This window comes from Zootoca vivipara, chromosome 15, assembly GCF_963506605.1.
Source record: "Zootoca vivipara chromosome 15, rZooViv1.1, whole genome shotgun sequence".
NCBI classification, from domain to species: domain Eukaryota; kingdom Metazoa; phylum Chordata; class Lepidosauria; order Squamata; family Lacertidae; genus Zootoca; species Zootoca vivipara.
The window spans coordinates 43,049,380-43,077,369 of record NC_083290.1 but is presented as its reverse complement, the minus strand read 5'-3'; the positions used below and the strand labels follow the sequence as shown (position 1 = coordinate 43,077,369).

General features: G+C 45.3%; 1 protein-coding gene across 1 annotated transcript; it reads left to right on the top strand.

The window, feature by feature from the left end:
- Positions 1-27,981, top strand: CHMP7 (charged multivesicular body protein 7). Its single transcript, XM_035139449.2, has 10 exons — positions 1-385; positions 6,082-6,256; positions 8,493-8,678; positions 9,836-9,969; positions 11,537-11,585; positions 13,767-13,886; positions 23,111-23,209; positions 24,254-24,314; positions 25,858-26,043; positions 27,753-27,981. Exons 1-10 carry the CDS (start codon positions 96-98, stop codon positions 27,818-27,820), a joined length of 1,368 nt encoding a protein of 455 aa, XP_034995340.2. The 5' UTR covers positions 1-95; the 3' UTR covers positions 27,821-27,981.
- The last annotated feature ends 9 nt before the right edge of the window (positions 27,982-27,990 follow it).

The window sequence follows — 27,990 nt, the reverse complement described above, 5'->3', positions numbered from 1 at the left end:
CGGTGTGGAAAGGCGCATGCGCCCTCCCACCGACGAAGAAACGTTTGGCCGAGCGAGAGGAGATAGGCCGCGTCCGAAGCCGGGGGCTGGCCTAGATGTCTTCCCCGGAGGAGGCGCAGGTTGCGCCGGCCGCGGAGGGTGACCTGCCCCCGGAGTGGGAGACGGATGAAGAGCGCATGGCTTTCCTGTTCTCGGCCTTCAAGCAGAGCCGGGAGGTCAACGCCACTGAGTGGGATAGCAAGATGGTCTTCTGGAGCGAGCTGGTGCTGAAGTGGGGGCGGCGCCGGGGAGGGATCCGCACCTGCCTGCGAGAGCTCCAGCAAGCCTTCGAGCGGCGGGGGAGCGTCCCCCTGGGCCTGGGCACCGTCCTGCGAGAGCTGCTCAGGTACCGCCCCCCCGGGTGGCTTTTCTCTCTTTTCTCGGCTCCCGCCACCTCCTTTCAGTCTGCAGCTGTGCCTCTGAGCGCATGCAGAGTGAAGTTATTTCCCTGCTGGGAGACCCGCGCGCGGAGGGAGGGGATTCACTGCGGTGGGTGGGTGTGCTTCTAGAGGGAGGAGGAACAAAGGACGAAGAAAGAAGGGGGCAAGATAACACTTGTTGTTTGTTTATTACCCAAACTTTTCCCTATTAGGGACTCAAGGCGGTTTGCAGATAAAAATAACAGCTAAAGAACATGGGGGAAATCCCACAATCATTAAATAGCAATTAAACAGTTACATGAGCAAAACTATCAATATCTATAGCTCTCTATGTATCTATATAAGCTATTAAAATATACAGATAAGTACAATAAAAATAGCACAGCACCAGCTGTTTCATTAAAAGCAGTCTGTTCCCAAAAGCTTGTTGGAACAAGAAAGGCTTCACCTGCTGGCAAAAGGACCATAATATGTGATTTAGTAACCTATTAGTTCAGTTCTATTTAAACATCCATCAAGGCATGACTGCATATTAATGTCAACCAAAATATTTATGTTGATGGCTAGCAACTCCATTCAGCTCAACTCTTTGTCAAATAAATTAAAAAATTCATTCTAGTAGCACCTTAGAGACCAACTAAGTTTGTTATTGGTATGAGCTTTTGTGTGCATGCACACTTCATTTTGTTTTGACTACGGCAGACCAACACGGCTACCTACCTGTAACACGGCAGGTTACAAAGCAGCGTTGATTTTTATAGATGCAGAGAAGGCCTTCGATAATATTTCATGGAATTTTATGAAAAATTTGGAAAATATGGAGGTTGGACAAGGTATAACAAATGGTATAAGAGCAATCTATTCAGAACAAAAAGCTAAAATTATTGTGAACAATGTGGTCTCAGATGAAATTTGAATTGAAAAAGGCACCAGGCACCCTCTGCTTTTTATTACAGTCCTGGAGGTTTTGCTGAACATGATAAGAGAAAATGAAGAAGTGAAAGGAATAGTAGGTTCGAAGCAGTATAAATTAAAAGCCTTCGCTGATGATTTAGTATTGACTTTACAGGACCCGGAGACCAGTGCAGTAAAAGCCCTGGAACTGATCCAAGAGTTCGGGCAGCTTGCAGGATTCAAATTGAATAAAATAAAAACCAAAGTATTGGGTAAAAATTTAACACCAGATATTAAATTTTCAGGAGGTTACAGGTTTGACATTTGTTAAAAAGTTGAAATACCTGGGTGTAAATATGACTGCGAAGAATATTAATTTGTTTAAAAATAATTATAATAAATTATGGAATGAGATTAAGCATGACCTAGAAGGGTGGTCTAATTTGAAATGGTCCTTAATGGGCCAAATATCGGTGATAAAAATGAATGTATTGCCAATAATGCTGTTTTTATTTCAAGCGTTACCAATTGTTGATAATGTGGGTTGTTTTAAGGAATGGCAAAAGGTTCTATCAAAGTTCATATGGCAAGGGAAAAAACCAAGAATTGAATATAAACTTCTCACAGATGCTAAAGAAAGAGGTGGTTTCTCCCTGCCAGATTTGAAGTTATATTTTGAAGCTGCAGCCTTTTGTTGGATGAGAGATTGGTTTTTGTTAGAAAACGCTGATGTAGATTTGGAAGGTCATGATAATGTATTTGGATGGCATGCATATTTATGGTATGATAAAGTCAAGGTCCATAAAGGTTTTAAAAGTCATATTATTAGAAAATCCTTGTATAATGTATGGATCAGATATAAAGATTTGCTTGAACCGAGAACACTCAGATGGATTTCACCTTTAGAGGCTAAGATACAGAAAAGACTGAATATGGAAACCAAGTGGTTAAAATACAAAGATATTTTGGTGGAGGAAGGAGATCATATCAAATTAAAATCTTATGAAATGTTGAAGAATAATCTAAACGATTGGTTACAATATTATCAAATTAATGAAGTGTATAAAATCGATTAAAAAGTTGGTTTTCTTTGTTTTTGTGTATTTTGTATTTTTTGTAGTTTGTATTCTTTGTATGTTTCTGCTTTTGTATTTTTGTTTGTTACAAATAATAAATATATTTAAAAAACAAAACAAATGACAGGTAGGTAGCCGTGTTGGTCTGCCATAGTCGAAACAAAATAAAAAAAATCCTTCCAGTAGCACCTTAGAGACGACAAACTTAGTTGGTCTCTAAGGTGCTACAGGAAGGATTTTTTTATTTTGTGTTAGTTCTCTCTTGCTTTTTTGTTTCTCTGTAAGGTACTTAGGGAGCCCTTTGCCTAAAGAATGTGGTTAATAAATAAAATTAACTCTGCTGTTGTGAATAAAATTAGCCAAGATTTCTGGCCATATGAGAATTTTACTGGTCTTTAACATCATTATCATCATCTTCTTCTTCTTCCTCCTCCTCATCTTTAATATTCTACAAGGCTCTTGTTTTCCTGCCACTGCTACTCCTCCAGAAGCTGGTGTGCTTATCTTGTAGGCATTTGAGTGATCTTTGCATAAAAATTTCATGGACTTTAGCCCAGTTAGGGAATGCACATAACGCACTGGCTAAACAAGTGAAAGGAGAGCTTGTGGATAACTCAGCTCTGCTCTCCCTACAGGGTCCCTAATGTAGTAGCTCTCAACACCCTCCAACTCTTTTAAGGGCAACTATAGGCTTTAAGGTGGCACAAAATTGACTGACTGACTGACTGACTTACTTACTCTCCCATTCTTTTAGGGCTAGCCATTACAAAACATTTTATAATATATATATTTTTAAGAAAACAAAGCAATGAACAAACATAACAAAACTTGGCATATTAGGGAGCTATAATATCCCGGTCCCAAACTGTTCTGAGCTTTGTTTACATCTGGCATCAGAAGTCACCTGTGTGATACCTTTCATATATTATTGGACTACCGCAATTTTTTCTCAGGTTTTAGATCAGGGACCCCAAACTAAGGCCCAGGGGCCGGATGCGGCCCAATTGCCTTCTAAATCTGGCCCGCGGACAGTCCGGGAATCGGCATGTTTTTACATGAGTAGAATTTAAAATGCATCTCTGGGTTATTTGTGGGGCCTGCCTAGTGTTTTTACATGAATAGAATGTGTCCCTTTATTTAAAATGTGTCTCTGGGTTATTTGTGGGGCATAGGAATTCATTCACATTTCCCCCCCAAAATATAGTCTTCCCCCCCACAAGGTCTGAGGGACAGTGGACCGGCCCCCTGCTGAAAAAGTTTGCTGAACCCTGCTTTAGATAGTCAGTAGGGACCCTCTGTCTCATGGGCTCCCCAGGGCTCCCCATTTGGCCCACTAGGCTATTCTGGCTAAGCCACGCACACCAGCTCGGTGGCACTTGCAAAATTCTGTGAGTAGTATGTTGGGAGGCTCTCTACAAGCACTGACAACCAGCTAGTTGAACATGCTTGCAGGGAGCTCTGTGCTGTGCTTTGAAGGCCTTATGAGGAACGGTTGAAGGAGCTGGGTATGTTTAGCTTGGGAAAAAGGAGTCTGAGAGGAGATATGATAGCCATCTTCAAATATCTCAAGGGCTCGAACCAATGGCCTCAAGACAAGAAAGGAGATTGCAACCAAATATCAGGAAGAACATCTGACAGTATGAGCTGTTTGACAGTGGAATGGACTCCCTAAGGACTCACCTTCCTTGGAGGTTTTTAAGCAGAGCTTGGATGGCCATCTGCCATGGATGCTTTAGCTGAGCTTCCTGCATTGCAGGGGGTTGGACCCTTGGGGTCCCTTCCAACTCTACAGTTCTGTAAGGGGAGATAACAGTCGAACATCCCAGCCAGATCCAGCTCCCCACCCTGTCCTGGAGAGTGATCTGTCTTAGCGTGTTTATTTTACAAGCTGAAAACTTGGACTCCCATGTTTGCCTAACGTTTGGAGTTGGTATCTATTAATTGTTTCTAAAGAGCTTATGAAATGGAAAATTTTCTGTGGCGAAAATAAACACTGGAAAATGTTATGCCCCACATTACTGCTTTTCAGCCATTTCCAATAATAACGGGATGAAACAAACTCACTGCATTGAGATTGAGTTTGCAGCTTTTAGTATACTAACCTGCTCTGTCAAAAAAAGTTCTTCTGCCATTATTTTAAAGTTCCACCTTATTTTACAGACTAAACTTAAATCCCCATGCACTCACTTTCCTCAGCATCTTTCTCTGCGGGTGCAACGGGGGCATGCCCAGTATTTTCTTGTGACCCTGATATATTGTCCCTTATTGCTTCCTGCATTTGTTCCCACTTGTTGTTCTTACATTTTGATAATCCAAAGGTAAATTACAAATATCAGGAAGTAAGATACTCATGTTAATATTGCATACATTATTTGTATACATAAATTGTTTTAAATAACTTAATTGACTGAATAAATAATAACTTAATTGACTAAATAAATAAGAACTTAATTGACTAAAGGTTGATAGGTGCAATACAATAATAAATAAATAAATAAGTAAATAAATAATGTAATACAGTATTTGTACCCCGCCCATCCAGCTAGGTTTCCCCAGCTACTCTGGGTGGGGGATATCTCAATCTTCTTCGATGTGAAAGAATGAAATGCATAGCCTGTTAAAAGTTAAAGTTTCACTCTGTTTTCTATGTCTCCCATTGATTAAAAAAGGGTTTCTGTTCCTCCATTTCATTATTCTAATAAAATGTGAACAAGTTCCGTTGTTCCAACTGTTAAATACCTGATATTAGTTTTTCCAGCCCCCACAGCAACAATGTTTCAGTGTATTTAGCACTCAAATATTTCTTGGTCTTTTCCAATGGCCTATGTACTGCAGAACTACAGTCGTACCTCGGGTTACGACCACCTCGGTTTGCGAACAATTCGGGTTATGAACTGCGCAAACCCGGAAGTGTTTCGCCGTGTGCGCAGAAGCGGCACGCGCGGTCTGCGCATGCGCAAAGCGCGAAAATAGCGCTTTGCGCATGCGCAAAATGGCGCTTCGGGTCGCGTTCGGGTTTACGAACTGCGATCCGGAACGGATCGTGTTCGTAACCCGAGGTATTACTGTATACAGTGGTATCTCTACTTACGAATGTTTCTACTTACGAACGGAGCTCCGTCCGCCATCTTGGATGCGGTTTAGGTAGGATTGTTTCTACTTACGAATTTTTAGATAGGGTTGCTTTGACTTACGATTTTTTTCTCCCAATGCATTCCTATGGGATTCGACTTATGAATGTGCGTTCGGAATGCATTAAATTCGTAAGTAGAGGTACCACTGTACTTAACTCCGAAGTCCCCATAGTACAGGGTGAGTCTTTTAAAAGAGGCCCTGTGGAACATGTGTACTCTGTATCCACGGGGCTTCTTTTAAAGGACTCACCCTGCATCAACCTTTTAAAGTGGTAGTCTCATTTTTTAAAGACCTGGAGCCCATCTTTAATCCAAACCTCTACTTGGAGACCCATTCCTTATTATTATTACAATATGTTTGCATGGTGGTAGTGCTGCTGTTGCCCATCTTGAAGACTACTGTTTTACAGTATCCTCTGCATTTATCATACCCATACTTCTTCAGTACAAGACAGCAGTAGCATGGCCGTCACAGAAGGCTGATTATTGTCAATTTAGGTAAGTATTCCCTTTGGCTTTGCTGAAACTTACAGCATTTATATATTGCTCTTCCCTCAGACGTGGCAAATTGCAGCGGGAATCTGACTTCATGACCAGCGTAGACAGCAGCTGGATCTCCTGGGGCGTCGGGGTCTTCATTCTGAAGCCACTGAAGTGGACCCTGTCTAGTGTGTTAGGTGACAGCAAAGTGCCAGAGGAGGAGGAAATTCTGATCTATGTGGAGTTACTTCAGGTAGGCTTTCTGATGCTTGGCGATCCCATATCATGAGGATGTTGGGGAGAGCTGATGGTTTCTGTTATGCAATGGTGAAAAATATTGTTGAGTGTGTGGGAAACACTTGAAGGGACCTGTAGCTGAAGAAACCCGTAGTTGTTTTTGATATACAGTGTTACCTCAGTTTTCGAGTGTCTTGGAAGCTGAATGTTTCGGAACCTGAACACCGAAAACCCGGAAGTAATTGCTTCCGTTTTTGAACGTGCCTCAGAAGTCGAATGGCTTCCGCTGCGTTTTTTCCCTTTTTTCTCCATTGAGTTTGCTGACCGCCCCTTGCGCCTCGGTTGTCGAACATTTCGGAGGTCGAACGGTCTTCCGGAATGAATTACGTTTGACAACCAAGGTTACCACTATATGTTCAGGAAACCACTCAGAGGATCCCTCATACAGACATACCCAACAGTTCATAGCGCTGTTGTGGATTACCAGGAACATGGATATTTAATGAATGTGTACTGCAAATTCTCCTCATGCTTTTTCAGAGCTCTCTACCATACTTGCAAAGGATTTCCATCTTTATACCTTATTGTATTTCTTGATTAGTTTTAAGTTCAGGTATCTGCTCTCTGTGGTGCAACTTGAACCATGTAAATATAAAAAAAATTCCTTCAGTAGCACCTTAAAGACAAACTAATTCCAGGATACAGGTAGGTAGCCGTGTTGGTCTGAGTCGAAGCAAAATAGAAAAAAAATCCTGTGTGAAGAGCAGGAATTTTTGAAGAAGTGTGCATGCACACGAAAGCTCATACCAAAATAAAAACTTAGTTGGTCTTTAAGGTGCTACTGAAGGAATTTTTTTCTATTTTAATTCCAGAATGTCTTCAGTCAAGTGTAATTTACAGTAAGCCAGCCAATCACTACAGCTTTAACTCAACATTGCACTACGCTAAGAACAGCATATATCTTTCCTATTCAGTATCATCTTGCTTAAATATTCAAGTGACTAATTTTTGAAAGAAGCCTATTTTCTCACCTGTGTAGTTTGAGAATAGAATAGAATTATTGAATAGAATTTTTCCATTGCAATTTGTGATCATATTCTGACTGGGAATCAGTAGGAATCCTTCAGAAAGTGAAGGAAGAGCTGTAGGCCAGCTCACTTCAATAAACATGTTCCATTATATATTTGAGGAAGCAGAGAAATCTGCACCAGATTAGTAGTTCTCCTTGTCACCCTACGACCCTCAAGTGTTATTGTATCTCTGCTTTAATATTTAAAAGTTTCTCATTTGCTCTTCACACCCAGAAACCTTAAAGATGAAGATAATCTTAGGAAGTAGCAGAGTGAAAATTAATACCGTGTTTCTCATATTATAAGACATGTCTTATATTTATTTTTTCCTCAGAAAAAACCACTATGGCTTATTTTCAAGGGATGTCTTATTTTTTTCCTCCTCCTCCTGCCACGGCTGGCATTGCTGCTGCGCCTATCACTATGTCTTATTTTCGGGGTATGGCTTATATTCCTTGAATGCTTAAAATCCTGCTATGGCTTATTTTATGGGTATGTCTTAAAATATGAGAAACAGGGTACTATTTTTAAAAATCATTTTTATATTGTTCTGCTGCTGAAAAAACTCCCCCAGGTTGTTGGTTTGGGTTTTTTTTTGGTTTGTTTGTTTTTTGAGATCAGTAGTAAAGAAGATAGTCCTTGCTCTCAGGCTTTCAACCTAAAATACATGATACAGTAGGGGAAAGGGATGAAGATGTAAAACAGGTGAACTCAGCAACTTGTTTTTATAGTTAAATGGCTCTTATAATTGCCAGCTTCAATAGAAACAATTTGGAGAAAGGAGGAACCAAAGTGAGCTGGCCGCTTAGCAGAGTGGCCTTGCTTCTGGTCTTTCCCTGTGCTGGCCATAGTTGTTCTTTAACTGCATACCTTATTTATAAGACATGCGTGCTGACTTAAACTAACTGTTTATTTGCTGCAAGCTAGAGACCAGAAACAGGTGGGCTACCAATTATCTAATGATATTCAAATCTAGTCTGTAACTGAACAGTAAAAACAACTGATCTAAACTGTGGTGGGCTCTGTACTGTATTGTGAATGAGGTTTGAATGTCATGTGTAGCAATGCCTTGCCATTTCTAAGTCAAGTTAGGATATTAAGCAATTCTGGCTTAGTTTGTGCATGGTACCCACAACAGAGGCAGGGAATAAAGAGTTCAGTGCAAATGGTTATTTTCTTTAGGAAAAGGCAGAAGAAGTGTATCATCTCTACCAGAATTCCACGCTTTCTTCACACCCTGTGGTTGGCCTGTCAGAGCTGCGTTCCCTGTGCACTAACATTTGTTCGGACGAAAGGACGTTCTGTCTGGTGCTGCTGCAGCTGCAGAAGGAGAAAAGGGTCACGGTGCTGGAGCAGAATGGCAATAAGGTAGGGTTTTCATATTTTGAAGAGCAAGAAAGAGGACACATTTGCTGACTTCTACTTTAAACTATGGATTGCTATGATGAGATTCATTTTACATACCCATGAAAAAGAAGACATGTCCTGGAAAAAGAAGGATATATGGCAACCCTAATAAAGAGTTAAAATGTGAGTTGCATTTTTGAGAGTTGTGCTGTCTCTGAATGGAAATAAGTTGGGCCAAATAAAGCCAGTCTTCCATTTGCCCTGTGCTCACTCATTCGGCAAAAGGTTTCCTCCTCTAAAATGAAAACCCAAAGGCAGCATTAAAAAGGGAAACATGGGCTTCTGGGCAGGGGAAGGGTTGGTCATATCCTCATCTATAATATACTGTCATCCCACCTCCTCCAAATAATTCCGAGGTTGTGGGAATTTGAACTTATTTGGCTATGACGTATGGAGTGAACATCCTAATAGTTGAAAAGGCTTGGTGAGGATTGCAGAAATGCAGTGGAGGTCTTCTATTTTCTTCTAATCGTACTTCAGGCAGTATCTTGTACTGCCCTGAAATTACAAGATAGCTGATTGAGGAGGGATGGTGGGGTCTACTATATATACTTTAAAATGTGGTTCATAATTTTACAGAACTTGGATAATGTGAGATAGTCAGTGTTTCACAAATGAAGACAGAGACATGCTTGTAACAGCGTTGGTGCAAAAATTATTGACTCCCCAAACCTATGTTGCTGAAATGTCTTCTCTGATGGCTGTATTCACTTATTCTTCAGTACACTTCCCTCTTTAGATACCAAGCTGATGTTTGTTCTTTTGGTTAGAGATAGGCTAGAAAAAACACACGTTATCCTACAATTTGTTAGCAACATATTCAAATAGGAATGACAGCTTAAGCACTACATCGTGCCTTAATGGTCATGCATGTGCTTTTACATATTTGCATTAGAGATAAGATGCATCCACCTTGCAGCTCAAATTTTAATTTCTGTCAACCAGGGAAAAAGATGCTGAAACCTGAAGAAGTCCAGCAACTCTAATAAAGTATCTCTAAAATACAAAAATAGGGACATATACTGGAAAGCAGAAAGTCTTCCTGGGAAATAAGAGACAATTGGACCTTAAGATGATGGGATGAGATCTTACTATGTCATAATGAAATTCTCTTTCAGATAATGAAATTTGCTCGAGGTCTTCATTCCAAAGTATCTCCAGTGAATGATGTTGACATCGGGGTTTATCAGCTCATGCAAAGTGAACAGCTGCTGTCTCGGAAAGTGGAGTCCCTGGCACAAGAAGCAGAGAGGTAATATGGGGTGTGTGTCCTTTACATCCTTAAAGCTGTCAGTTATGTCACAACTCATGCATTGCTGAGCTGTGGTCCTTCAGGCAAGGGGCATCTTTTAATCAATTTTTATTAAAAGTTTTCCGCCAAACTAATTTAGAGAAAAGAAAAAAGGAAGAATAAGAATATAAAGAAGAAAGAGAAGGAAAAAAGAGAGAAAGTGAATGCAAAGCCCTCTATCAGAATTATATCTTGACCTTTATTCCACACACAGAAGAGTGAACTCTCCCAGCTCTCACCTGTGTGCTTCTCCTTCTTTCCCCAGCCTCCCAACGTGGGAGAGCCTCTCTACCCTGCTCTTCACACAGGGCCCCCCCATCTTCCGCCCATCACCTTCCTGTGTGTATCTTCATTAATCCAAAATAGGGAACTTCAAAAAGCAAAACATAAATGTAGATAGAATTAACCAAAGAAAAACAAGAATTGGAGATCATAGAAAGAAAAGAAAAGAAAAGAAAAAGAAGGGCAATTGTGTATATGACAGTTATTCAAAGTATGCACTCCAGAATAACAATCTAACTGTATTATACAGCTGTTTCTCAGTCTACTGTACTAGGTGTTATTTTCTCATTCTTCCATTGTGGACATCTCAAATTCACCCTTTCCTACTCAAAAGTCAAAAAGTAGCTCTTCAGTTATTATAATTAAATGTCTTAAATAGTCCTCTAATCTAATATGATGAATTTCCCCCCAAGGGTTCCGAGAAATCTAAAAAGCGTAATAGTTCATATTTATTTGCTTGTTGTGTCTTCATTACTTTGTACTCAGTTCCATATATTTCAGTCCCATTTCATGTTGACCATGCTTATTCTTAACTTAAAGAAAAAAGGGGAAATCCTTCTACTTTTTCCACTTTTCATCGAAACCAATTTTCAAAAGCTTTGAGGCTTTTTCTTCTTTATTCACTTCAATTTGTACACAAGGCCATTTCTCTCTCAGTGCCATCTCTGGTTGTCTCTTAATGTCCATGTTCATACATACATTCATTTCTTCCGGCATCACAACAACATATTTCAATTCATCATCTGCTGCTATCCATTTTGCCTTTATCTTCTCATATTCCATCAGAAGAGGTTCCATCTCTTTTTCCACAGGTCCTGTGTGTTCTTTAGTCTGATGCGTTTCTCATCCAATCTCTTTTAATGTTCAATGCATCTCAGCTCTTAATTTTGTCAGCTGTTCATCCAGCAGCCGCTGCATGACACCAACAATAGATGAGGCATTTAGCGTTGCCTTTTGCCATATTGGGTTCTATTCATCTCCCCCTTGGGCAGTCTCTGTATCCAGGAACTTGTGCATGTTCAGGCAAGGGGCATCTTCACTACTGAACTACAGTTAAGGCATTTGACCTGGTTTTTATAAAGCTGCTTTATAAAAGGGTACAAAAAATATGAGAGATCTACAATTGCTTCAGTAGTGATACTGAGATGCACCACATGTGTGGGGCTACAATCTCCCATCAGTCTAAGAATGACCACTTAATAAGTAATAAATAAGAAACTGAACTGCTTACACTTTGCTTTTGTAGATGTAAAGAGGAGGCCCGGAGTGCATGTAGAGCTGGGAAAAAGCAGCTGGTAAGTCCTGTGTTTTCTTAACTAAGCAACCCAAAGTTGTGTGGGATGTGTACGTCCAAAGCCAACCTGCTTCAAAGGTAATGTGTTTAGCACATAGGTTTAGCACATGGGTAGGCAAGCTAAGGCCCGGGGGCCAGATCCGGCCCAATCGCCTTCTAAATACGGCCTATGGACAGTCTGGGAATCAGCATGTTTTTACATGAGTAGAATGTGTGCTTTTATTTAAAATGCATCTCTGAGTTATTTGTGGCGCATAGGTATTCGTTCATATTTTTCCCCAAAATATGCTAGCCATAGCCTCCAGAAGATCAAAAGTGATCATGAGGTTCTGGGCAGGAAGTTGAAGCAATTAAATGCACAAATTTTCATCTCATCTGTCCTCCCAGTTGAACGACGTGGCCCAGGGAGAGGGTAAAATAGGGGAAGTGAACAACTGGCTTCGCAAATGGTGCAGGCAGGAACCTTCTAGCGCAAATGGTGCAGGTTGTGGGTCCCCTCTAGCGCTATGATTCTATGTTGATTGGTCAGAGTTCAAGGTTAATCAGGTGTTTCTGCAATATCTTAGAATCATAGAGTTGGAAGAGACCACGAATTCCTATGTCCCACAAACAACCCAAAGATGCATTTTAAATTAAAGGACACAAAAATATTCAATATCCAAAAATATTCAATATCCAGTCCAACCCCCTGCCATGCAGGAAACACCATCAAATCATTCCTGACATATGGCTGTCAAGCCTCTGCTTAAAGACCTCCAAAGAAGGAGACTCCACCACACTCCTTGGCAGCAAATTCCACTGTCGAACAGCTCTTACTGTCAGGAAGTTCTTCCTAATGTTTAGGTGGAATCTTAGGTGGAATCTTCTTTCTTGTAGTTTGAATCCATTGCTCCGTGTCCGCTTCTCTGGAGCAACAGAAAACAACCTTTCCCCCTGGGCACCACAGTTCAAGGAGGATACTGACAAGCTGGGACGTGTCCAGAGGATGCCTTATGAGGAACGGCTTAGGGAGCTGGGTATGTTTAGCCTGGAGAAGAGAAGGTTAAGGGGTGATATGATAGCCCTGTTCAAATATATAAAAGGATGTCATATAGAGGAGGGGGAAAGGTTGTTTTCTGTTGCTCCAGAGAAGCGGACATGGAGCAATGGATTCAAACTACAAGAAAGAAGATTCCATCTAAACACTAGGAAGAACTTCCTGACAGTAAGAGCTGTTCGACAGTGGAATTTGCTGACAAGGAGTGTGGTGGAGTCTCTTCCTTTGGAGGTCTTTAAGCAGAGGCTTGACAGCCATATGTCAGGAATGCTTTGATGGTGTTTCCTGCATGGCAGGGGGTTGGACTGGATGGCCCTTGTGGTATCTTCCAATTCTATGATTCATTTTGTAGTATGGGGTCTAATGTGTCTTCTGTCAAAGTATTGCTTCGTTTATAAAAATGTTGTGCTTTCTTGGGTGTTCAGAGCATAGTCTCTTCTTTCTTTAGCTAATAGAACTATTACTTTACCTGTTGAATATTTTTGGTGACAAGAATAATTGTTACCATTCAATGATAGTGTTGAAATAAACAAAACCCTCTTCCTTTTTTTGCTTTGAGAAACAATGCTGCCTTACTTGTACCACTTAGGCCAGGCTTAGGCACGGTCTGGGAATCAGCGTGTTTTTACATGAGTAGAATGTGTCCTTTAATTTAAAATGCATCTCTGGGTTGTTTGTGGGGCATAGGAATTCGTTCATTCCCCCCCCCCCCAGTATAGTCTGGCCCACCACATGGTCTGAGGGACGGTGGACCAACCCATGGCTGAAAAAGGTTGCTGACCCCCGACTTAGGCACTTCAGAAGAAACATACACACAAAGTAAATTGTACCGGTACTTTCCTCTGCCTCTTTACAGTTTCAGGACTTTTCTGTGTAACTTGCTAAATGCTGTGTATTTTACTCTCCAGCTCCGAAATGCACATTTACCTTAAAAAATAATAATATCAGCAACAGGGGCAATTACTTCTCCCTCTCTCCCAGCAGCTAGCAGACAAATGCAGTCTTAAGGATTCACTTAGCTGGATCAGCTTTGAAAGGAAGACAACCACTGTGCATGTCCTCCTGCACTGAGATGACTGTTTTAAATAGGGAGTTATTTCAGGCTGCTCTTGATGGCTGATCAAAACTGTGCCTTTATGTTCTTAGGCGCTTAGGTCTTTGAAGTCGAAACGAAGAACAGAAAGACGTATTGCAGAACTTCACTCCAAGCTGGACGTAGTACAAGGCATCCTGGACCGGATCTACGCCTCTCAAACAGATCAAATGGTATTGCTTTACTTGATGTGTCTCCATTGACTCTGCTTTGCTCTGTTTAATTTTTCTGTCTAAGATTGTGTGGCGATGCCCCGAGTCCTCCCCGCGAGAAATAAAGACACCAGACACAGGATATAAGGTTAATGGGCATGGAAAGGCCACAACTTTATTGATTACGACTGTAGAGGGGTATTGGCATAGGCATTGGATCTAACCGACTATATCTGACTCCAGCCCGCTCTGCTGGCAGTCTGTGAAGGGTTAACCACCGTTGGATGAGTCCTGCGATGCACATCAACTAGGAACTCATCCTGGGGCCACCATTAGGGGCGAGCCCTCAGGCCCTCACCTACCACGGCTTCGGACATGGCAACGCCCCGGACTCCTTAGGGGAGTACCCTTCGCATTTTGGGGAGGTGATGGCAGCAACCTCCCCCCCGCACCTGTACCTTCTTGAGATAATCCAATGCCTACCGCCAAAACCCCGAGTTGTGACGATTTGCATACGCGGCAGGCAAAAACCACAAGGCCAGAGCCAATTTGCCAAGTGGGAAAAATCCTACCAGGTCCCAGATGGTGACCCATAAACGTGCGCAGCAACGTCAAGAGCAGACCTGCCTAAAAAGAGGGTGGGTGGGTGGGAAAAGCAGATCGGGTCCGGAACCAAGAGGACGTCTTCCTGCCGCGCGCTCCCTTAAATACACAGCTAATCCGCCGGGGAGCATCCTGATTGGGTGAGCCAAGGGAGCGTCGCGGCAGCAAAGGAACCAATGGGCTGGGGGGAATGCTAGCCATTCCCCCCGCACGAGAAGGACTCGTGGGCCCACAACATCTCCTCCCCCCGAAGAGGGAAGAGATTTTGTGTGGCGATGCCCCGAGTCCTCCCCGCGAGAAATAAAGACACCAGACACAGGATATAAGGTTAATGGGCATGGAAAGGCCACAACTTTATTGATTACGACTGTAGAGGGGTATTGGCATAGGCATTGGATCTAACCGACTATATCTGACTCCAGCCCGCTCTGCTGGCAGTCTGTGAAGGGTTAACCACCGTTGGATGAGTCCTGCGATGCACATCAACTAGGAACTCATCCTGGGGCCACCATTAGGGGCGAGCCCTCAGGCCCTCACCTACCACGGCTTCGGACATGGCAACGCCCCGGACTCCTTAGGGGAGTACCCTTCGCATTTTGGGGAGGTGATGGCAGCAACCTCCCCCCCGCACCTGTACCTTCTTGAGATAATCCAATGCCTACCGCCAATCGAGCCCCGAAAGGGGTTCGCCGCCAATACCCTTACAGTCGCAACCAATTCCTAATAGCACCTAGTATATCAGAAATCCAAATGTCATTCCCATCATCAGAAAGATGGACGCCATCATCACGGTATAACGAAAGCTCATCGAACCTAATGTTCGGGTGCGGTATATAATGTCCATTCGAGGCCAAAACCTTTCTGGCCACAGCGATATCCAGAAACTTCCTTGCTTTGTTTACAGCAGCGGGCGAAAAGCAGTCGCGCCAAATCCGCCTCTCCATCAGTGAGGACCAAAAGATTGTCACATTGGGGAAATCCGCCAGCAAGCCATCAAAGTCCGCAAAGATAGTCCATTTTAAATCCTGGCCAGAGCGATAAGCCAAATCATTTTCGCCCAGCTGCACCACCATAATATCGGGAGGGCCCTGCATAGCGGCCCTAGACTTCACGGTTGGCAGGAACTCATTCCAACGCATTCCCCGTCTCGTGATCCAGGACACTCGAACCCATGATGGCAACCCTAGGCTGGGCCCCAATCTCCGATCGTAAGCGCGAGCCCGGGCCCAATGCACGATGCTATGACCAACGAACCAGATGTTTACACGTTTTTCTGCAAAGGAAACAAAGGGAACGTAAAGGGACGTCAGACAACAGCCAAAAACGGAAGTGCTTATTTTGAAGATCGGAGGTACCCCTTGTACGCTTTGGACTTCCAACGGCCTAGATCTTTTATTCTCTCTGCCGACAAACCCATATGTACTGCAGTTGTGGCGGCACCAATACGGAATGAATGTGCTGCAAAATCAGAGGGAGGAAGACCACATGCGGCAATAGCCCTGCGCATAACGCGGGTAAATTGGTGGCGGGCTAAACAGGACCCGTCCTGGTGAATTAACAACGGACCGGGTGAGGCGGGCCTCAAATGGAGAAAACGCCTAGTATCCTTTACGGGACAGGGGCCGCAATGACCTGTAGCTGGCAAGCGCATCAAGGTGCCCTTACCCAGTTGATCCGTTTTTGATTGGCGAATGTGAATTAACACTTCCTTTTCCATCAACGTTAGGTCGGATAACAAGATACCCTTGGCGGTTTGGGCGGGGGATCCTTCGCACACCACCTCCCCAACCCTGAGCGCACCAAAAAAGGCTAACGAGTAAGCTGCTGAGAAAAGTCTTGCCTCATATCTTGACCAGCACAGCTTCCTGAGCTGTTTGTGAATTTGGAATAGTAAGTCAAAAGTAATGGGTTTTCGATTATCCCTGCGCGGAGGCTGGAGCCTGCGCCAGCCCTCCAAAGCTTTGCGCACCAGAAAATCCGCGCAAGGGTCCGTTGCAAAGCTTGCCTTACTAAAGAAGGAGATAGCGGCTGTTTGAATGTGCAAGGTTCTGGGTGCTCTGCCCAGTCTCCTTAAGCCGGCTAAGTACTCTAGAACCTCCTTCCTACTGGGGGGTGTGTCTCCATTTGAACCCGAGGTCCTAACGCGAAAGGACCGGAAATCAGACCAGGCCTTTTTATAGGTGTTAAGAGTGGAGGGGGCAACCGACGCCAGTACTCCCTCTAGCACGTCTCGTTCCCAAGTTTCCATAGATGTTCCGGGAACGCCTCCGGCAAGTGCTGAGCCTCTGGAGCAAGAGAGCGGAAGCGGTCCATCTGGAAACGAGATAAAGCGTCCGCGATATCATTATTAACACCGGGTACAAATTTGGCAGAGAAATAGATGTTCAATTGCAAGCAGAGCAACACGAAGGCCCGCAGCAAAGCGGACACTCTGGGAGATCGTGAAGATTGTCTTGAGAGAACGTTGACCACCGCCTGGTTATCGGTCCAAAAGCATACTCGATGGTTCTTGAACTCGTCTGCCCACAAATGAACCGCTACAACTATGGGAAAAAATTCCAGAAATGTTAGATCGCGAATGAGGGGTTTCTTCTTCCATTCCGGAGGCCAGTGCTGGGCGCACCATCTGCCCTTAAAGTATACTCCAAATCCCAGAGATCCCGCAGCATCAGAGTGTACCTGGAAATCTACTCTTAAACTCAAAGTGTCCTGCCACAAAGAGATGCCGTTGAATTTTTCTAAAAACTGTAACCAAACCTTCAGGTCGGATTTCACGCTTTTATTGAGGCGCACCCTATGGTGGGACGCGCGCAGTCCTGCTGACAGTCTAGCCAGCCTTGCGCAAAAGGGACGTCCCGGGGACACCACTCTGCAGGCAAAATTAAGGTGACCCAGGAGGGATTGGATTTGCCGCAGAGTCACTTTCCTGAGTGGAAGTGTTTCCGAAATAATTCGCTTAAGGGCCGCTAATTTTTCTGGGGGTAATCGGGATGTTTGTGCAACGGTGTCCAACTCGATACCCAAATACGTTATGGTAGATGCCGGTCCTTCAGTTTTTTCTGCAGCCAAAGGTACGCCCAGCTCTGCGGTCAGGGATGCGAAGGCTTCAAGGAGATAAGCACAATCCGCACTCAGAGCCCGCCCGCAAAAAAGGAAGTCATCCAGGTAATGTGTGACGCCCTCAAGGCCTGTTCTAAATCTGAGTGCCCAATCCAAAAATGTGCTAAACGATTCAAAGGCTGAGCATGCCACTGAGCACCCCATGGGCATTGCTTTGTCAACATAATACGCCCCCTCAAACTTGAATCCCAGCCACCTGAAGTCGTGAGGGTGAACTGGCAGCAAGCGGAATGCAGATTCAATATCACATTTTGCCAATAAAGCACCTCTGCCAAATTTCCTAATAAGCTTTATTGCCTGGTCAAAGGAGGCGTATTTAACGGTACAAAGCTCCTGGGGGATACCATCATTGACTGAGGAGCCTTTGGGATGAGATAAATTGTGAATTAATCTAAACTCACCTGGGATCTTTTTAGGGACAACACCCAGGGGGGAAACATGAAGATCCTGCAGCGGGGGGAAGGAAAAGGGGCCAGCTATTCTATTCGCTCTAATCTCCTTATTAATTTTCTTTCTGGCTACCTCGGGCATATCCCGTACTGACTTTTGATTTGGTGGGTCACCCGAAACTGGTGGTACTGCTACTGGAATTCTGAAGCCCATAGAGAAACCGTCCCCCAAATACCTTGCTGCTTGCCTATCGGGATATAGTTTTAGTAATGATTTTAAAGGGAGGAGTTTGATAGGAGAAAACGCCAAGGACAGGGACAAATTAGTATCTGTTGGTTGTGTGAGCCGGTCCTTGGGCTGCTGCGCTTTTTGGGCCCTGCCGAAAGTTCCCGCGACCCCCACGAAAGGACTGCTGACCCTTGAAGCAAGCGGACGCTGGGTGGGCTCCTTGGCACCTTTCGCACTCGTGACTATATTTGCAAAACGCTCTGGTGCACGTGCCCTTATTAAATTCCCAGCACACTAGTCGGCGGGTTGGTTTCTTTGGTTCGAATTTCGTATACCGGGATGCCTCTGGGTGTTTCTTTTCAATGTAAGGGTTAACGTGCTCACCCCAGAAGTTCTGGTCACGCAGGTCCCAACGGGTGGTGGCCAAAAGGGAGGCGTTCCTTCGAAAATCCTCATCATACAGGAGAGCCGGTCCTTCCCCAGCCAACTCGTAAGCACGTCTCACATGAGCCATATAGGCCACGAGGTGCATTGCCCTCTTTGGATAACAAGCCACTATGGTACCCATATATACCTGAAAACCGTCCAGCCAGTTTTCGAAGGTGCGCTCTGCCCTAGGCTCCCTATATTTACGTTTACCATATGTGCGTTTCTTTTCCCCTTTCCCCTTTAACTTTGCGGGTGGCAAGAGGGTAAAAATGTCAACAAAGTCCCCATTCAGGATCTTATTCCTTTTCTTGCTAGACAAATGATTCCCAATAATGAAATCAGAAGATACGAAAGTGGAAGTTTTTACATCTTCCAACAAAGCCCCATTCTTCCACTCCAATGTGCCATTAAAAGTTTTGCGGTGTGAGTTAGCCCTCCGCTCGTGTGCCCAAAGAGGCAAACCAATCAGATCTTCCCCCTGGCCCCAGTACCCATCTAGAATTCCTTCATCCTCATCAGAACTAGAAGAGGAAGTACCTGAGTCACCCTCCGGCTCCGTGTGCTTGGTCTTCTTGGTTTTCTTCAGACCCGTCTTCTTCGCGGTCCTCTTCTCCTGGTCGCCCTGCTGAGCGGGGTCCTGATGAGACTGCGCAGCTCTCCCCTGATCCTGGGCATCACTATCATAGGACGTAATCGACGAGAGACGCCTGGACCTATCATGGGAATCAGGCGGCTGGGTCCGCAGACAAGCAGGGGTACCTGGTGACAGCTGGGAAATATAAGCGTTACCCGCGGCGGGAGAGGGTGTCTTGTCCCTGGCACCGGCAGGGGCCGCATCCGCAGTGGCAGATTGGGATCTGGTTTCCATGCGCCTAGACTGTTCCTGGGAAATAGCCGATGAAGGCCCGGGGCGCGAAGCTTCACCCGTGGGTGTCCCGGCAATGAAGTCAGGAGACCCTTCCGTGGGGACTTCTTGGATGGTGACACCCGGCCTAGAAACCTGCTGAAAGAAACTCTGGACGCCCGAGAACAAGCTAGCTAAAGCTTCGGGTGAAACAGAAATAGGGGTAAACGCAGGAGTGCTGGAAGAGCTGTTGCCATTCGTAGTGCGTCTTTTGGCGGGCGCTGCTGCGGACTCCTTCTGTTTGCGTTTTGGGGCCATTGCACTTGATAATTGAGAAAGAGGCGTCTGAGTAACCTGAATGAAAGATGACTGTAGGCAAAGTGAGGCAGGAGAGCAGTATAATGCGCCAAGCGAAAAGTCTTAGTAAGCCCTGAGCAGACCTTAACTGTGAAATGCCTGAAAATCAACCTGGCCTGATAAAGGCCCCGGCTAAATGTATAACTAAATAAAGTGCAAAATAAAACGCCCTTCGGACCCCGGCTTATGGCCCCGGATGAGGTGAGGGCAGATGAGGCAAGGGCAAAGGTAGTAACCTTACCAATTTGATGCCAACTCAGGCAATAAGGTTAATTTCGAAAGAATTTATTTATTTTTATTTGTTATTTAATTTTTTATATGTTTATATAATTATGTATTATTATTATTATTATTATTATTATTATTATTATTATTATTATTGTTATTATCACAACTAGTAATGTTGAAACTAGATGAACACCCTTTTCTAGAGACAAATAGCTATATATATATTGATATTGTTATCTCCGCAAAGAGACCAAAATAACTGCTTTAGGAAACAAAGCAAGCCTGATTATACAGTAAAACAACAGAGCAAAGCTGACAAGGCAATACCAGGGAAGCAGAACCCAGCAGGCAGGCTGCTACTGTGTAAAAGGCACCGCCCTTGCTCTGAGAATAAATGGGAAAGGAAACTTGCAACAAAGGCAAGGTACCCGGCTGCTGCTTGCCAGAGGCTAAATCTGCATGCAACTGTTGCCGCTTGAAGCTGCTACTGACTCAAATAGAAGGTAAAAGTTAAATCACCAGGCTCAGAGCTAGAGATCCGAGAAGGGGGCAAAAGGTAATTGCAACAAAGAAACTAGAGGTCCGAGAAGGGGGCAAAAGGGAAATTGCAACAAAGAAACAGTGAGCCGTAGGCGATGCAGACAAACAACAAGCTAACGCGATCAAAAGAAAGCCCCTTCTCAAAATGGCGCCGCCCACGTGGCCCTTCAAAATGGCGGCCCCCACGTTGCCCTGGCAATCCAAGAATCAAAATGGCGGCCCCCACGTTACCCTGGTAACCCAAGAAACAAAATGGCGGCCCCCACGTTACCCTGGTAACCTAACAACAGGGAAGTCAGAAGCAGTGATTAGCTACCACACAACGGGAGACCCCAGAATAAGCAAGAATTCCCTAATTAACACGAAACCTTAAATGGCGGCGTTAGCCCGGGTGGCCCCAAGGGATCCCGGGCGACTGACCTGCAGGAAGCGTTGCCGAAGCAGGGGCTGCAAGCGGGAGCGTAGCCGTTGCCGCCTAAGCTGTGAAGCAGGCTCGCGGGCGTTGTTCAGTCAGGCTGGCCGTGGTTCAAACGCCCCAAGCACAGGAGGACCGGCGATTAAGGCCAGGAGCTGTTTGGCGCTTCGTGAGGGAGCGCCCCAGAGCAGAAGTTGGCCGGAAGACCGCTGCGGCTATGGCGCCGGGCAGACACGAATCGGGTGCCCCGAGCGCTGCACTAAATGCCGGCGAAGAAAACAGCTGTTAGGCGCGATGCGGGGAAAGAAGGTGGCCGCGAGCTCCAAGCCGCGAGAAGAGCCGGTCTGGCGTGCAGCAGGCGCGCCGAGCGCCGCGAGACCGGTGGCGGGGGGAAACAGCTGTTAGGCGCCTCGCGGAGAGGCGCCGCGACGGAGAAGGTGGCTGCGGCGTTCCCTGAAGCCAGCCGCCACGCAGGCAAGGCGAGGATGGTGTTGCCGGCCGGCGCCGAGCGCAGCAAGGACTCGAGAAGCCCGGCGGCTACGGAGGCGGCAAGAGCGATCCAGGGAAGCAGCCTGTAAAGAAAGTTGGCGTTTAAAAACGCCGTTTAATGATTTTCAGCTCAGATTTCTTCCTGTGAAGAAGCGGCGCTGAGGGACGCTGACCGAAGCAGGATCCAGGTCCAAAAGCAGATCGGGTCCGGAACCAAGAGGACGTCTTCCTGCCGCGCGCTCCCTTAAATACACAGCTAATCCGCCGGGGAGCATCCTGATTGGGTGAGCCAAGGGAGCGTCGCGGCAGCAAAGGAACCAATGGGCTGGGGGGAATGCTAGCCATTCCCCCCGCACGAGAAGGACTCGTGGGCCCACAACATCTCCTCCCCCCGAAGAGGGAAGAGATTTTTCTGCTTGAAGATCTGCTTTATGTTGGAAATACACATTCTTTCCACTGCAGTGTTGACTGATTTGTCAGTCTGGGACTTGTTCACACACTTCTTACCCCTTGCAGCTATAATGGAGGTAGTCAGTGTGGTACTGTCCACGTATTACAGTCCAAGTCAGCATGACAGATAGTCAGGCCTGATGGGAATTGTACTCTAGCAGCATCTAGAAGGCATCACGTGGTCTTTCCTGAACTCAAGTATTTCTTCCTTTCTATCCAATTCTCTTTCTGACACAGAGCATCTATGGCTGGTTGATCCCCATTTGCCTGTTGCTCTGTGTCACTGCTGTTAGCAAGCTGCCTCAGTAGACATGTTTTTCATTCTAGAAGCTTTATGAATTATAAGCTTTAGACATTGGCAGTAGCAGCTCTTTTCAGATTTACCCAGTAACTTAAACTCACATAGTACTTAATTTATAGGGTAGGATATTTATTGGTGTACATACACATCATCAGTGAGGAATTGCTCAGTAATGATAAACATTTCCTTGATCTGGGAGAATTAGCTGATTAATTTTAACCAAGCAGAAGCGTGCAAAGCGTAAAAGGAAATGGAATTGTGTGTATGAAACGCAGCTTAGGAAGTCATGCTAACCTGGTCTCTCACTGGGTTCACTTTGCATACTGAGCCTCAGTCTAGGCCTAATCAGGCCTATGGCAGGGAGGACCCATGAATGGCTTCTGAAATACGGACACGTGAAGATAGGGGAAAGGAGCAGATGTGGAGGCTACAATTTGTAGTGAAAGTACCTCTGGAAGACAGGCTAGGGAGCAAGCCTGGTGGGGAATCCTGAAGAAGAAAGAACTGGGTGGATTGAAACTCCTTTCAGAAAAATGTTGAAGAAAGCAAGTCAGAGGTCCTGAAAATGGCTCCTCTGCAAAAGTTCACTCTGCCAAGCATATGGCTTGCAAGATATTTCAGTTGAGATTACAACCTTAACTCCCTCATCTACTTTTCCATCAGGCCTCAAGCGGCCTCCTGACAATGTAAATCCAACTGAAGCCATTTTTAAAACCATATAGGCAATATTGAGGTGGAGTGCCTCCGAGAATCAGTATTATTTATTATTTATTTAGAGCATTTGTACCCCGCTCTTCAGATTACTGAAAATACTTGTAAAATAACAGGCTGTTCTCTTTCCTCCCAATAAGGTATTTAATGCTTACCAGGCTGGAGTTGGAGCTTTGAAGTTATCCATGAAAGATGTCACTGTGGAAAAGGCAGAGAACCTGGTGGATCAGATTCAAGAGGTATTATAAAGAGGATGTGCATGTAAATTACTAATGCATCAGTTGAAAAACAAATCATCTCTATACAAGTGTTAGTTAAATGAGAAGCACATTGGTGCTGCAGGTTGCTTCTTAGCTTTCTGTTAAGTGGTTTCCATATCTGCCTTTGTTTAACCCCTCTTGGCAGGCTTTATTTCAGATGCCAGGGTGGTGTAGTGGTTAGAGTAGGGGTCAATGATCTCCCTCCAGTCCTCTGTCTGCCCCTTCAGACTTTCCTCGATCTACACCCCTCACTGGCTCCATCATCCTGTGGTTATTTTGGAATCTGTCCTTGTACTGCAATAATGGAGAGATGTAAGTTTAGAACCCTCTGAACTGTTTGTGACTAGACTGTAGTCATTGGAAGGTTGCCCATGAGGGAATGTGTCCCTCAGGCTTGAACAATGTTCCCCAGCCCTGAACTAGAGTGTTGGGCTCAGCTAGGGAGATCCAGGTTGAAATACTTGCTCACCCATGAAGCTTGCTAGATTGCTGTGGACAAATCACTATGGTCTAGCTCAGCGTTTCTCAACTGCTGTTCCGCGGCACACTAGTGTGCCGCGAGACGCTGGCTGGTGTGCCGAGACGTGCGGCGACGAGAAGGGCGATTTGCATTGTCACGTGCCTGGCGGCCGCCAATAATCAGCACTGACCCGCCGGAAAGCAATATTTCTCCTCTTTCCCAAAGCTCAGTGCAAACGAGCCTGGCAGCCGCCAATACACAGCGCTGACCCGCCGGAAAGCAATATTTGGCAAGTGTTTCTTACAGTCATAATTATAATATAGGGCGGCACAGAGTTAAATGTTTTAACTTTTTTAATGGTGGTGTGCCTCGTGATTTTTTTCACGGAATAAGTGTGCCGTGGCCCAAAAAAGGTTGAGAAACACTGGTCTAGCTTAGCCTGCTTTGCAGGATCATTGTGGGATTAAAATGAAGTAAAATGAAGGATTTGATGTGTGCCAACTGAGCTCCTTGGAAGGTGGATTAAAAGTGTAATAAATGACAGTATCTGCTGTTTTTTTCAGCTTTGTGACACCCAGGATGAAGTAGCGCAAACCTTAGCAGGAGTTGGAATCAATGGCTTAGGTGAGTCCAAACTCTTAAGCCACCAAACCCTTCTTGTTAGGTTTTCTAGCTTACAACCTCATCTTCAGACATTTGAACACAGTCTTCTTCAAATGGTAGTGCTGGTGAGCATGATGGGAATTGTAGTCCAAAACATCTGGAGGACAGTGGTCTAGCATGGGTTGCCAGTGCCCTAGGCAAGGCAAGTATTGTGCCCCCTAACCTGTGAGGAGAAGCAATCCTACATCACAGGATTGAGGGAAAAGTTTGCGGAGTCCCACCATGCGACCATGCGAGAGTCTGTCCCTACTCTGCACTTGAGGGATATGTGGCATCTAGGACCAACTGCTGACATCACAGGTTATGGTGAGCACAGATTAACCCTTCAGATGGGAGAAGCACTCCAGTGGTGCAAACCTTTCCCTTGTCGGCATGTACTCTGCAGAAGCTCTGTGGCTCCTTTTCGTGCATCCGAGGAGAGCCCCACGCTTGGAGAAAAGGTGGTAGTGACAGTGGATTTGGTTTTGAAGAGTGGCACATGGCAGCAGAGTGCCGGGCCACCAGGGCTGTCCTTGAGTGGACTGGGCAGCACCATCCCCACTGGAGTGGGCTGAAGCAAGTGGGAGTGTCTCTGCCAAGGCTCAGGACAATGGGCGGAGGAAGCTGGCAGCAGGCAGGCAGGATGGAGGTGCTGGCTGCCACTCAGCCATCAAAGCGTCTTCATGCAGCACTGCTGCTGTTGCTAAGCGGAGCCATGGAGCAGCGACAAGACATGCATCCATACCTCCTGAGGCTGGGGTGCTGCCACCACTGCGAATCTTGCTGCCTGCCTGCCTCCCTCCTCCTTTGACAAGGCGCTCGCAGCCAGCCTGTTGCTGCCTGACAGTGAGTTGAGGTGACCCACTTGTAGCTTGCGCTGGTGCAGCAGACCTGTGCTTGAATGGGAGAAAAAAGTGAACGAGAATTCCAAGGGTCCAGTGCATGTGTTGCACACAGTCATGTTTCCTCCCCTCTGCACACACAGAAGGAAGCCTTGAGGGCTTCGTCCTTTCGCCATAGTGGTGGCGAGGATCAGTTTCGCGAGCAGAAAGAAAACTTTGAGAAAGGAGTTGAGCCGCCACAGCAGCTGAGGCTTGGAGGTGGGGAAGCATCCCTCACCCAGCTTGTCACCCAACACATACTATGTGTTGAGGAGACCTAGTTGGGACAGGCTGACAGAGTGCCTCTTGTGGTCTGTAAAAGGCAAGAATGAGGTGGGTCCCATTCCCAACTGTAATATATTGCCACTATTTGAAGATTTTATTGTTAGGAAAAACAACAAGAGCGCATTCTCAGTAGGGCTGAGCAGAATGAGAGAACCTTCTTCAAGTTCTTGCCCTTCTTACAGATCTCAAGAAGCTTACAGCTATGTGTCCTGGAGCTGATCTCTCCTGTTGAGCATGTCTTCTAATCCTATGTGCAGTTAGTAGGGAATAGGCACTGTTGAACTCTGTGGGACTTGATTCTGAGTAAATTCACCAGGAGCCCAAGCTGTATGTTTAACTGGAATGTATTTGTTCTCCAGTATCAGAAGCTGATGCCGAGGAACTGGAAAAGGAGCTGGACACTCTTCTCCTAGACTCCTCAAAAGATCTTCTGGACCTGCCTTCCGTTCCACAAAAGCCATTGTTTCCTAAGTCCGTTGTGCTTCCTAGCATCTCAGATGCTGAGCTTGAAGCAGAGTTGGAAAAGCTCACTCATTCAGTTGGAGGTATGTTTCTGTAATACTGTTTTCCAGAGTCTAATGTTGCCTCTTTGGGACGCAGGTGGCGCTGTGGGTTAAACCACAGAGCCTAGGGCTTGCCAATCAGAAGGTCGGCGGTTTGAATCCCCACGACGGGGTGAGCTCCCGTTGCTCGGTCCCAGCTCCTGCCAACCTAGCAGTTCAAAAGCATGTCAAAGTGCAAGTAGATAAATAGGTACCCCTCTGGCGGGAAGATAAACGGCGTTTCTGTGTGCTGCTCTGGTTCACCAGAAGCGGCTTTGTCATGCTGGCCACATGACCTGGAAGCTGTATGCCAGCTCCCTCGGCCAATAACGCGAGATGAGCGCCGCAACCCCAGAGTCGGTCACGACTGGACCTAATGGTCAGGGGTCCCTTTACCTTTTAATGTTGCCTCTTAATGACCCAGTTTGCAAATCCCAGTAAACTATAGCTAATTGACTACCATGAATGTGCTACTTGGCTTCTTAATTAATTCCACGCATTAATGCATGGAAGAAAGAAGCCACAATTTCTGGCTTTGCATTTATGTCCGAACTGGAGGTTGTGGTTGGTTTTGCTAGCAAACCACAATCTGCAGCCATGATTTATTCTTGGCTTACTGAAAGTGATTTGTTTGAGCAAAACAAACCACAATCCCTGGTTTGGACATGATGCACAACCAGGGATTGTGATTTGCTTTCCCTTCAGCCTAGTGGGGAAGAGCAAAGGTGGCACAGTCAGCATGTTTGTGGTAAACAATTGTGACATGCAAATAAGGCCAAAATACGTAGAGATCCCATCAGCAGGCTCCCTGCAGAGTTATGCTCTCTTTCTTCCCAAGTGTGTTACTCTGGGCTTCTTAGCTAAGTTGATTGCATGCCAGTACAGAATTCTTTTTCTAGAGGATAGTCTGCTTCTTTGGATAATTAAAAGGACCTGAATCTTTTTCAGTTCCACGCCTCTCTCTAGCTTACCTGGTAGTGTCCCTCCCACTCCTATAGCTCCTTGAGAGCCAGTATGGTGTAGTGGTTAAGAGTGGTGGACTCGTAATCTGGTGAACTGGGTTTGTGTCCCCGCTCCTCCACATGCAGCTGCTGGGTGACCTTGGGCCAGTCACACTTCTCTGAAGTCTCTCAGCCTCACTCACCTCACAGAGTGTTTGTTGTGGGAGAGGAAGGGAAAGGAGATTGTTAGCTGCTTTGAGACTCCTTAGGGGAGTGATAAAGCGGGATATCAAATCCAAACTCTTCTTCTTCTTCTTGTGTTACACAGTCATCTCATTTACCCTCTGAGAATAATATTGGCTGCTTCTCTGTTGCCCTTCTTAGGATTTAAATCTGAGCTTGGGTGCAAAGGTGCATGAAGGCTAGTAGGCCAGGCATTCCCTGGCCACAGGTGGGAGGCCTACCCAAAGACTTGGGTGTGTAGTAGATGTGACCTATTGCCATAGAACCATACGGGCAGACCTTCCTGCTTTCGAGCTTTGAAAAACTCTTATATCCAACAAAGAGCTGTTTAACGGGATATGCATATACTTTGTTATTCATGTAATTGTCAGGGGAAATGATGCTTTACAAAATAATAAAGAAGACAGGCCTCTTCCCCACAAGCTTAACAATGTAAATTTTAATTGAGTGTAGGCATACTGTACTTAAATTTGTTTCTACCACGGTTGCAAGTGTGTTTGACCTTCTTCCTTTTTGCATCATTTACAGGATTGGCACTAAAGACTGACTCAAAGGCCTCTGAGCCCAAAGGAGCTCTGGAACTGGAACATCTCTAATGACTCAATACCACCTTCGTGCTAGGATGATGTCTTAAATTTTGGTGATTGGAACTACAAAAGTAACTTGTGGAATGTGGGCTTATGTCCCCTCCTTGCTAGATTGCACTTTTGTAAGAGACAGGATGTACCTGCCATGACAATCCATCATCTTTCAAACAGATCCCAAC